Source organism: Pleurodeles waltl, chromosome 9 (genome assembly GCF_031143425.1).
Source record: "Pleurodeles waltl isolate 20211129_DDA chromosome 9, aPleWal1.hap1.20221129, whole genome shotgun sequence".
Lineage (NCBI taxonomy): Eukaryota > Metazoa > Chordata > Amphibia > Caudata > Salamandridae > Pleurodeles > Pleurodeles waltl.
In genome coordinates, this window is record NC_090448.1 from 68,782,583 (window position 1) to 68,795,265 (window position 12,683).

A 12,683-nucleotide genomic window follows, 5' to 3' on the forward strand; every position below is an offset into this window, starting at 1 on the left:
TTCCTTTTACTGGATTTTTGCCAGTTTGGTCTTATTTATCTATTGCATTTCACTCTATATTTCTAGTTTGCTTTGGAATTTTTTATTGTTTTGGATTTCAATTTTGTTAGCATTTTAGTACTGCATAAGTACTTTACACATTACCTGTAAGTTACGCCTTTCTGCTCTGTGCCATATCTACCAGGGGGCTGAGTTTAGATGTATTTATTGACTTTGGTGGATTACCCTTACAAGCAAGGACTGTAATTAATTGAAGTGGGTACTTCACCCGCCTCCCCTCCCCCCAACAAATAGCCCAATTTCCTGTACACATCCAATTCCTGTGCTCAAGATGTCGGAACATTTGACAAAGAACTAACATACACACTCTTTCGCTTTTGATCGATTTGTTGGCCATGCACAGATAGCGGACTGGTTTGAATTCTCACATTGGCTTTTTTTGTTAAACCAGAAAATAACTTAAATAAATGCCTCTCTTTGTGTGCGAGGAAAAGCTGGCTTCTTATGCATGTTTTCATTAGTAATAGTGGTCTCTCTTTGTTGGTCTGCTAGTTAGTTTTGATGCTTGCTTTAGTACAGTAAGTAGAGGAGGTGCCTTCAATAAAAGGTTACTTACCTTTAGGAACTCTTCCGGGTGGATACTCTAGCTAACCAACGATTCCTCTCCCTTAGAATATCCCCAACACTAGACTGGATCTGGAAATTTATTCAGCATTGCTCCTGTGGCTGTGTAGCTTCATGTTAGCTCAATTTCACCCTAAAGTGATGGAGTCAAACAGCATATAAGCACCATCTCTCTACGTCAACTCCAGTTTCTTGTTTGAATCTTTCTACACCCTAGGATGCAGTGCGAAAAATAATAGTTGATACCAGTGTGCAAATCTCTAAATTAGGACCTTTTCAGATAGTTAAGAGAGACCACTCCACAGAATGAAGTGATGGGTGGGCAGTGAGGAATCTGCAGTTAGATAGCATATCCACCATAAAGAGTGTTACAGATGGCTAGTAACGTATTAATCATCTGATGGATACTTCTCACTTTTATAATATATACTAAAGCAGTACATTCCAAGGTGGATGGTCTGTGGAGAGGACTCAGACCAACAAATTCTGAAGAACCAAACAGACAAAATGTCCTTCCCAGTAGACCTGGCTGTCAAGGCAGTAATGGCTCATGAATGTGTGACATCCACATTGCAGCCTGATAGATGCCCAGTTCTGGCACTCTGCACTCTACTGCAATGGTGGCAGCCTTATTCCTGGTGGAATGGGCTCAGACTATTTAGAAGCTGATTTTTGGTCAGTGAGTCTTAATACAGAGGTCTATCCAGCTTGACAAGAGTCCTATTCTGCACTGCCTTGTCTTTCGTTGCCCCAGAGTCCCATAAAATGTGATTATCCACCTTCCAATCGATGGGGAAGAATAAAGAGATGCTCAAGTCTTGACAAGGAGCCTCTCTCGTTTGGTGCCAGTGGGATCTGCATCGATGTCGCAGGGACCAAACTGAATTTTGATGTCAGAATAAATGTCAGTTCTTTCATCAAAGTGGAACCTGAGGCGGGGTCTGGAGGCACCAAGAAGGTACCAAATGGCATCACATGGGGGAACCCTTTAGTGGTATCCTAAATGGAGGCCTCAATGAGTCTTTGGGGCCCAAAGATGCAGCAGAGGGAACCACAGGGTGCTGAAAATTCACAACACAGCCTTTCTAAAGGCCTCAATCTGTTGCAACGTCGTTGATGAACCTGGAAACTCTGGATACATTGAGATCAGTTGTGAAATCAGCTCTTCAGTGGGTGTCCAAGAGCAAGACCGCAAGAAAACTTGTGCAAATCCTGATGTGTCTTCTTGTGCCTTAGCTTCGATTTCAGCTTACTTTAAGACATGGACCTTGGCGATGTACTACTTTCCTTTCCCAGATAACTTTTGGGTTTATAAAGGGCACCAAACCCAAACACCAGAGTCAGACCTCATGGGGAATCTGTCATAGACATCTGTTTGTGACAGTCCTTGCAAAGCCCAAACCCTGTAGTTTTAGGAGGGGACATAATTCCCTTGCATCTTGGAAAAAAAGATTTTGAGGAAACCACTCTTCAACTGATGAGAAAAAGTAGGAAGTGAGATCCGGTTCCACGCACCAAGGACTGCAAAAAAGGAACTGTTGTCAGCATGCAGGCAGCTTTGGTAGTCACTTCTGAGGCAGAACATAGTCAGTGAGGAGCAGCACAACACCATCTACTTACATACAGGAGCAATGTTGTTTAAATCTTGCGTAACCAGGCCTGACACCTGGGGTTATTCTAATGGCGAGGAGTCTGTGGTTAGAAGTATCCATCAGAATTAATTAATATCTGCTAGCCTGACCTTGAAGACAGGTACAGGGCCAGACCAAATGTGATCTAAATAGAGGACGAGTCAAGAAATTCAGCCTATAGCCAGACAGCTCTGGCTGAATCCAATGACATTTGTGACAACAGATAGATGTCTGACACACCGCTGGGACCATATAAGGACTGTGCCGCTTGGTAAGCCTTCAGTGGTTCACTGGCTAACATGACTTTGTGGGCCTTCAACTCTTGAGTGAGCCTTCTGAGGACCACACGCCTTTCCCCATTTCTTCCTGGGTCCTTGGGGTATCCTGCTGGCTAAAGGTAGTCAACCATCTAAATATATCAAATTTCAATAGGGTTGCAGGATTTTAACCCTAAAGCAGTGTTTCCCCCAGCTGCCTGTGAGAAACAGTGAGGTTAAGTGGATGCCATCACCACCAAAAAAGTCAATCCTAACAAGATCTTTACAAGCTATGAAACCTCCATATTGCTTATTTCTAGGGAGCCTGGTATGGTTGTTAAACCCCTCGACCGCTCCAATAGCTTCCAAATAGGAACCACGGCCTTTGAAGCAACCTGAAGTTTTAACTCATTCCCCTGAATTGTATTAGCAGCTTGACGGTTCATCGAAGTTTGGGCAGCTCGTGCAACCAATCGTGGTACATCTATTGTTATTCATAGCAATTGCCACACCACATTACAGGGATGTCTGGTATGTTTGGCATCCATAAATCACTTAGGGCTAGGTTTGTAGTGTCCCATCTTGAAGGCTGAGCGTAATTTAAAGATTAAAAAAAAAACATTTCAAATCAGTTTGGATTTCTCCTAGAACTTTCCATTGCATTCCTGTGCTTTACCATCACTGCTGCTGTCTATTCAATACAATATCACATTACTAGTAAGTATGCTACCAAAAAACAATCATTACTGATCAGTGGGTTCAAAAGGAAACACAAACAAACCAATCAGTAGGAAAAATGGTAGAATTACAAACAGGCTAGTGCATGACATATTAATAACGTATCATGCTCAGTGTCTGAGGTTTCACCAGCCACTAAGAAGCACTGGACTGTTTGTAGCTTCCCTGATTAATTCATCGAGCATTTGGTCTCTGAAGGCAATGTATGCATACACAGATCCACAATTCTAATTTCTTCACATGCAAAAGTTGACAGAAATTAAAAAGAGCTAAATGAGACAATGAAATGATTTTTAACATGACTGTAAATGCAACATCAACAGGCCTGAGTTAGAGCCAGAATCAGCCGCCAGAAGACAAAAATTAAAACCATCCATTTATAAGTGTTTTACCTTTTTGGCAGTCTCAAAATCCAGACCTTCCAATGCCTCCATTGCCAGTTCTTTCCAGTCTGTGTCTGTGACCCCAAGACAAGCGATCTGATAGGCTTCTCTGAACATTTTCCGCTCCAAGTACTGGTACATTGGGGCAGACTGAAGAGGTCCAGCGGGTTTGAATATTAAAAACAAATGTACAGAACAGAAAGGAGGAAACAAGAAAAACATATTTATTATGATACTTGTAGCCTTAGGTAGTGTCCCCCTTAGTTTATAACATTCTAGAAAAATGTGCACTGTAAGCAGCATGGGAGGAAGCTTCTCCTAAAGACACTGCCGCTTTAAGGTGGCCCTCCTCTGCAAGTATTTGCTTCTGAGAAAGCAGCCTAGCTATGAGCCCTCAACTATCAACAGCCCAGTTCCCACATGTTTGCCTTCCCTATATTTATGCTGCATGGCCTGTGCATAACTTCTAGGATGAAAGACACAAATAATTATTTGATTCACATAAGGAATATACTGCCAAAATCACAGAAATAAATTGATGGATCTGGTCTCAAAACCACCTTATCCGCTAAATAAAGATCTTGAAGATCTCCAATTCTTGATCAAGTAACCATAACTAAACAATTTCTGCAATCAGCCAGTCACTCAGTCATAATAACTTTATTCGGATGCTCAAGCTATCCATAAAAGATAGACAGTGCACACACGTAAAAACAATAAAATACATAATAAAATACATTTCATAAAACAGAAAATAAAAAGGCAACCAATTTCCACATTATCACTCCAAACTTCATTCATCAATACCTTTTTATTCAAAAAGTATTGTGCGAAGGGCCCTATCAGCTAATCTCAAAACAAAGTCTATGTGTAAACTTGTCTCACGGTCTGGCATCTGTAACATAAAGCTGAATGCAGTCCTAAAATCCATGATATTATGACTTTTAATAAGCAGGAGTAAAAAGTGCTTCTAGTATCGAGTAGAATTTACAAAAAAGTGCAAAATGCCGCATGGACTGCCCAGAACTCCCATCACAAGGGTAAGGACTCACATCAAGGTTCATCTGAAAGCCCAATGAGAAACATAACAATGATTTTGCTATACCAGCCCTAATGCGGAGCCACAGTCTGCGTTCCCAGCGCCCCCTCGCTCTAGTGAAATAACTAGTGGGTGGCCTTTCTGCAACCATGTTCAAATAAGCTGCCACTGTCAGCTTTCCTTCTTCTTCATTCACTCCTGAGGTGCGATCAAGATGGTACAGGGCTTGCTGCACCTGTATTTTATTTACATTAACATTAGGCTCAGGGATCCTTAAAAACAGGCTGTGGACCAATCTTTCAAAAAATTGACTCCACGCCCGCCAGCCATGGAAATAAGCGTCCCCTTTCTCCCTCGAGGCAGTCCTTGATAATATCCCTAGTCAGACTGGCCTCTTCATTTCTTTATACTGCTAGCCATCATAATAGGGCCACACTCTGGTATAATCTTTTATACAGCGTAAGTCCAATGCTTTGTGACAGAGTAAGTGGGAAGACAATATGGGGACGGACATGACCTTCCTACAAAACCTGTTTTCTTCAATCTGAATGGCTTCACAAGTAGAAATATCCCTTATCTTGGCTCCATATGATGCAAAGGGAGTACATTTTGTTTTGTAAATTTGCAACAGAGGAACAAGAGCCCTCCCATCCCGGTGACTGGGGTAAGTTATATAGTGAGCCAATCGCCCCAAGATACTTTGGTCCTACTTTTGCAAGATATGCACAACCTTTTCTGTAGCACAAAAAGGTTGTGCATATCCTGGGGCATTCCTGCAAAGAATCAGTGTGAAAGTAGGCAGAGTACTGGGGAAGGAAGCAGAAAGACTGGTTGCTGGAACTCAGACAGGAAGCAATGCGGGAATGGACAGCCATTCCAGTAGGTGAGCCAGTGCTGTGTTTGCATTGCCATTGAAGGAATACGGCATATTTCACAGGTACAGGTCAAGTACAAAATCAGATAAATGTGTCTCAGCTGCATATAACTGTGGCTGTTCCGAGTGAGGTTTGCAGATTATACATATCCCAGAGTGGAGCATTTAATCATCACTCAACCACCCTAATGGCCCACAACTAGCAGCTTTCTGATAAAGGTGTGGCATTCATTTCACTCCTGTGAAGAATTCAGAACATCCTAATAGCTTCCTCAGAGTGTCTTTACAAGAAATCAGATTCATTTGAAGAACAAAGTGCACAGTAAAGTAGGGACCCTCTCATTCTAGGGTTGCAAGCTTAGTGGAGAGACTAAAGCTGAAGCGAAGTTCTGTGCATTAACGCCCCAAAACTTCTGTATAGAAAGCAGACCCGTAACATGGGCACTGAACGGAAAAAGGGCAGTCACAGGTTCACAGACAGGGATTATCTCAAAAGAAATAAGATTTCTTGCAACTAATGTTCAAGACCTAGTATACCATCTGCCCTCTAAATCTTGAACAGTCTTCAATAATGGACAGGATTGAAGAGTATAATGCATTTTCACACAGAAGACAAGAGGGAAGCAAAATAGTTACACTTAAGTTACCTGTCTGTGATTGTTCATGTCAACTATCACAACTGTGTATTAAGAAGATGATAAAGAATTAGAAAACAGAAAGTACTTAGGGGAAAAATCTGCCAAAGAGGTTTACCTGTGGGACCTCAACAGCGGACATGGAGTAAACATGCAGACAAAAGATCTTGGAGCCATTGTACCCCACCACAAAGCCTTGAAGCTTCTGCTGATGCACAGGAAAATTGCTGGCCTTGATGTTGAGGTAACCACCGCCAGAGAAGCACAGCATGTCCTCGCACTGAGTGTTCCAAGCAACGCTGTTGGCATTGGGCTCCTAGGAGGCAGAGCATTGTTTAAATGTGGGAGAAAATGAAGAAAGGAAAACACAAGAAAAGAGTTTACCCACTACCCCATCCTTTCCATAATGCTGAGAATTGTTTGAATTTGTGGAGTTACAGGGCAGTTTGATAATTCCTTAGAACTAGAGAATACAGGAAAGACTGAACTGAAATTCTCTGCAACAGCAAAAATCTCTCTCTCTAAGGTTACGTAATTTTTTATTTAACTATAGAGTTTGAGACTTCTAGTACTTAGTAAAGCAAACACTTAACATGACTGGTGATGCTAGTAATGTCAGCAATATTATTCTGCTGTTATACATTGGTAAAAAAGCCATTAGGTAATTGCAGCAAAACACGCAGTGGGTTAACAGTGGTCAGTGGGTTTTTCACAAGCAATTAGCCCAATGTATGGAAACATCACATAAATTAAATACAAAATCACTTTACTTACAATTATACAATGTATCCTCAGGATAGAGTGTTGACATACCTGTGCGGTTACATAGATTCTTGGTCTCTTACAAGCTGGACTTGCTCTAAGCTTAGCAATCTCTTACAGCATCACATCCAGCATCATCACAGTCACACCCAATCCAGCTTCACCATGATCAAGTTCCGTCACTTAGCCCTGATGCAGGTGCTAAAATAGAGATACTTTGAAGCGGAGTGCCATGAACTGTTTATTTGATACTGTGAATGTAATATGTGGGCTGGTGGTATGATTAGTTGCTGTTGTGAATAAAACATTAACAGTTTTTTTGTTTTTTAAATGCGCAGTGAGTGACATTACAATCTCACACACAAGTGTATACTGTCCCCACTAGCTCTCCCACTCAGTATACCCAATGGCATAAACAGCACTCTCACATAGTACCTGACCAAGGTCACACCTAGCACACTCACACAGTCAAATCAAGCACACCCCAATGTGCAGTTGGTTTACATGGTTAGCGCTACTCCCATGTATGTTTATCACTTTCATACTAAGGAACTGAGGGTTGAATGAAGGTTATATGTCCTACCTGGAAAAGAAGGTCCTTAGTGCGTATGTCATACACCAAGCAAGTACTGTGTTCATCCACCACAGCCAGTTTGTTGCGGGATGAACTCATGTCCAGGCACCGCACAGACGTAGCCTGCTTCAACAGGGTGATTGCGAAGAGATTATCCACAAATATCTTCAGTATCTGAAAACAATTGAGGAAAAGTCAAATGTATTTTTGTGACTACTGGAAATAACAGAGTAATATTCAGAAGAAGGCTGTTAAAGCAGGAGCGAACCAGTGACTGGAGTTCAGAAATGAACAAGGATATCAACATCATGAAGGATGTCTAACCACTGGAACATGAGTAGACACTGAGGATGCAGCAAGTGCTGCTTTATTTCTTACTTTGGAAGATGGCTTGGTGTTAATGATGCAACAGGGTGGGAGATTTGCAATGGCGTTCATCTCCACACTAAGAAGACACTCAGGTAGCTCTGCCACCTTCTGGTGACATCTAGTATCTGAGCACAGCACCAAACACAAAGCGTGTTTCTAAGCCTATGGAGGTGAGATAGACGCAGGGGTACCACATCCCTTTTGTTGCAAAAGACAACTAGCCACAAGTATCTGTAAAACCAGCCCTTCCCCATCCCACATTCATCTCTTCATCAGTCCATCAGAAAACTACTCTACTAGTCAAGATCAGTTCAGATATGTACAAAAAGCAGTTTTTCAACTTTACAACGACCATCTAATTGGCAGTAGTTACTTAGTGAGCAGACTAGAATTACTAAGCCTTACGAAGTTAATATATTCAAGCTAAATGCCAATTTTGGAAAATATTCGGTTAGATGGCAAGAAAAAAAGGATTGTTCAATTGCTGGAAAGACTGAAAATCGGGTATTAAAGTGAGGACTGCAAAAGGACGACAGATGCGTAGTGGCAAAAAAACAATGGCAGACTTGCATTTGTGTAATGGCCCAAGGTTAACAAATAGTTCTTGGTAAACCTTGCCTGATCTGATGTAAGAAAGGATTAATGTAAGTTGCAAATGGGCAAAATCCTCGTCGAGAGATTAAAAAAGCATGATGTAATAAAGTCCATAGATAAGAAAGTGAATACAAAACATGAGAGTGTAATATAATCTGTAATTTTTTTTTTTAAACCAGACACTATTTTAAACACCGAATGAAGGAGCTGAAAAAAAAAAACAGTTTTTTATTGCTATAATAGAAGCAAAAGAAGAAGTGTTATAATGGGGTTGGGATTTCTCTAACCTATCTAGGACAAATGAAATTGCAACACATTATTGTATAATCTGAGGTGCTAAGAGTAATAAGTAAACACCCTAGTGACTGGAGAGACAGAAGGATAAAAACATACAGTTTGGTAATGAATGTTTTGCTTTTTTTAAAATAATATTTATTTTATTTGCAGTTTTAGTTTACCAAACAAACAGTTAACATTGATAACAGCCAGTCCCAAACTTTATTCCACCCATATCCTGCCCACAAATGTTGCTCAGTCCAGTTGTGTGGACAGGTTTCCTCCTTATGACTTTCCCACTGTTCTTTATGTCTTCTGGCTTTCATTTTGTTACCATTTAGAGTTAAATCTTTCATAGGTCTGCATCCGTTCATGTATCCATATCCCATCTTCCCCATTTTTTTTGTATTTTTCAATAACGGCTTCACACAGGGTTCACTTGTTCTGAATACACTCCCAGAGCAATTATTGCCTAAATGCACCTATTAGACTTTAATTGCAGTCTTGTGCACCAAACATTCAGCTTTTTTTAAGGGGCTCTGCTGTGTCCAAATGTTGACAGAACAGATCAAGAAATTCCATTAGAACCAAATCCAGAGATTATTGGTACCAGGACTCACTATCAATATGACCATGTTGCTGAGAAGCCTTCACCAACTGACCACCCAGGATTCTAGCTCTTTCAGCCTGTATATTGCTGGTTTCATCCCAGCAACAAAGTCACATTCCCACTAGCCCAGAACACAGAACCAAGCCATAATGGGTTCCTCATGTTTTCCCCAATCAATCCAATGTACTATTATAAATCATCATATCTTCCAACAACAGATGCAGTATTTCGTCCAACGTCTCGGAAAGGTCATCTATCAATGTACTGAAGACCACTAAGCCAAAATATTCATCTGAGACACCCTGATGGCCACCATATTTTCTGTCAGATCAATCTCTATTAGTCTGCACCCTTTGCAGAATATCACTCAGTTGATGCTCTACTAAATTTTGCACCTTACATCATATATGAAGGCTGTCAAACATTACCACAGGTCTAGTGTGAACCAGAGTACAAAAAATCACTGGAAGTCCATTGTACAATCTATATACATTCTTTCAAAACAATTGTCTTTTGTAAAAATCCAAGCTGCTTTCGAAGAAGCAAAGTACTGCTTTCTATGCATCTTATTAGTCTTTCCTCCAAACAAGATGTATTCATTTTTCTGACCTGAGAGGGCAAATTGAGTAATCGGTAACAGTATCACCTTACTGTATCAAATATGTAGGCCCTCATTAAACATGGCCTAGTAATATCCACTCTGGCATTTATGTTTGATTCGATATTACAAAATTTGTTCAGGTAACTCACCTCCAATTTTATTCCCATTCAAATTTTGCTACCAATCAGCTATTTCAGCATTAAAGGTAAACATCTCTTCCACTCCTTCATACACTACGCATTAAAAATAATACTCCTAGAATACAGATTAATCAATCTGAACCAAAGAATATTAAAATGAGTTCTTTAGAGGCATGATCTGAGGGAACAAGGAGCATGCACTGATGCACACATATGAGCTGTGGGCAATCTTTCAATGAAGAAACTACACTTCTGAAGGAGGGAGAGGGCGCTACACACTTGCCTCATACTTTAGTTGAAAACAGGTATTTTCAAGTAAAGTTGTGCATATAGTTCACTCACCATGAATTTCACAAGAAATATTACAATTGATAAACTAGGTGCTTCAAATTGCCACTCTAATGTTAAAGCCTTATACTGAAACATTGTATTGCTTCTTTAGTGATTGAAATTATGTAATGCTTCATGCCTCTGGCATAGATTTATTTTTCTTTACTTGCCCACCGCCTATGAAGAGCAATGTTCTGTACCCTCCACAATGCCTTGGCATTCTGCGGAATAGGGACAGCGTTTGTAAACCTGTCACATCAGTTTAGGGAAAGCTTACGGAAACCTCTTCAGGCCTGGAAACTCAAGGTTAACGTACAGTTTTAAGAAAATTCCACAGGTCGCTAGTTCCAGAGATTGTATGTTGTGTTTAGAAGCCAAAACAGGCAAAGAGGAATCCCAGGGCTGAGAACACTTTTTGCAGAGGCTGCTGGTTCCAGAACCTCGGCACAGTACTCAAAAACACAAGAAAGTAGTCCCAGAGATTAAGTACAGTGGTCACAAACCTCCACAGGTTAGGTGTCCTGAGCTCATGGGATTTCCTGGCCTGTGTAGAGTTTGAAAATGTACAAAAGGACTACTCTTTGGGTGAGGGTTGGAGGGAGGTATCTAAGTTTAAAGCAGGATTAGAGCTGGCAGAATTCTGAAATCTTTACAGACCAGAGGCTAAAGAGTTGCTTTAGAATAATTTTTGATCCTCCACATGCCAGAGATCACACACTTGGATTGGACCTGGAAACACGCAGAACTTGGAGCACAGAGCAGAGCTTGAAAATATCATGGATGGGATTTCAGAGCTTAGTTAAACACAAATGACAGGTGTAAAATGCTGGGACATCACCAGAAAGCTTCTAAGAGGCTAAAACCTCCAAAGGTAAATTGAGTTTAAGGGTAGGGCTGAGAAACTAACACAGACCAGTACATTTAAACCATAATAGCGGCCACCAAGGACTAAGAGAGACCTTGAAGAACAACCAGAGACCTGTGTCTCAAACCTTAGCACAAGCCTGATGGTGACTCTAGAGTCCAGGGGCCCAGATTTTTGCTGAGGGGTTCAAAAGACCAGGTTCTTAAACCACCATCCCGGAGTTTGGACACTTGCAGAACATAATTGCAATGTTCACCACAAGCTGGGGAATCAAGTCCATCTAGGTAATTTGAGCCTTCTCCAATATTGCTATACTCAAGTCCTTTCTAAAGTGGCCAATCTTTAACCCCATCAACCTCTCGGTCATCACACATTGTTGATCATACCACCAAGCTAGGAACTCTTGCCTCACCAGTTATTGCTAGCATAACCCTCAGATGGTACTCTTCCTACTTTTCAATTATTCATTCCACATCCTTGCACTCCTCTTTGCCCACACCTTTGGTGATGCCCTGGCTGCATCCCTGAAAAGCTACTGTTCTCTCTTTCTCTCTGACTTTACTCAAAGACATCTCCTTTGTTGTCTCCAACCACCTCTTTGATGAAAACATACATGTTTCACTCCTTCTTTATATTCAACTTTAGGTTCCAAATTTCGGACTGTCTAACACCCATTGAATAGTGGGTGGGGCTTTGCTCCTTAAAACTCAAATATTCTAAAAATAAAGTTGCAACTCAGACAACCTTCATTGCAACCATTCTGCCTGTTCTCCAACTTGCATCCAAAGCCCCTGCACCCTTACCATCTCCTCCACTGATTTCCTAGCTTTCTCTTCAATTCTAGCACATAATAGTAGTCATTCATCACCAACATAGCCACCAGAGTCAGATCTTTGCTGCCCTATACCTGGTATATGGAGACCCTCCTCCAGCGCTCAATTTGTGAAAGAATGAGTGCTGGTGCCCAAAGCTCTGTTCAGAAGCCTGTAGTTGCGGCTATTAAATGTTGGTGTGTCCCATCACATCAAATTAAGCACTGACCACTTCTCTTTTCAAGCCACTTGTACTTTCAAACAACCTAGTGACGAGCAAGCTAAACTACTGCAACAATGTTAAAGCTGGCCTCCCACTCTCCGCCTCCTCTACCCTTCATAAAGGTACTGACTTTGCCACATGTTTTGTTCTATGTCCATTGTATCCAATCTACTGCGCATCAGCATACAATCAATTGACCAAGCTTAAATACAATGAAATATTTTCTCAATATTCTTCAAAGCTGTCCACATATTAATTGCTGACAGTCTGGCTGCACTTGGGCCAGCGGTTTTCAGTCTGCCAATCAACACCTCCATTCATTCTTAAGACACCATGCTCTGCTTCA

General features: G+C 41.1%; 1 protein-coding gene across 1 annotated transcript in view; it reads right to left on the minus strand.

Moving 5' to 3' along the window:
- Window positions 1-12,683, minus strand: part of IFT122 (intraflagellar transport 122) — a 251,801-nt gene that overhangs the window by 162,407 nt on the left and 76,711 nt on the right. The window contains exons 13-15 of the mRNA XM_069206316.1: window positions 7,527-7,691; window positions 6,300-6,497; window positions 3,643-3,783 (exon numbers count right to left, since the gene is read on the minus strand). Coding sequence (XP_069062417.1) covers window positions 3,643-3,783; window positions 6,300-6,497; window positions 7,527-7,691 — 504 coding nt within the window. The remainder of the gene's footprint in view (window positions 1-3,642; window positions 3,784-6,299; window positions 6,498-7,526; window positions 7,692-12,683) is intronic.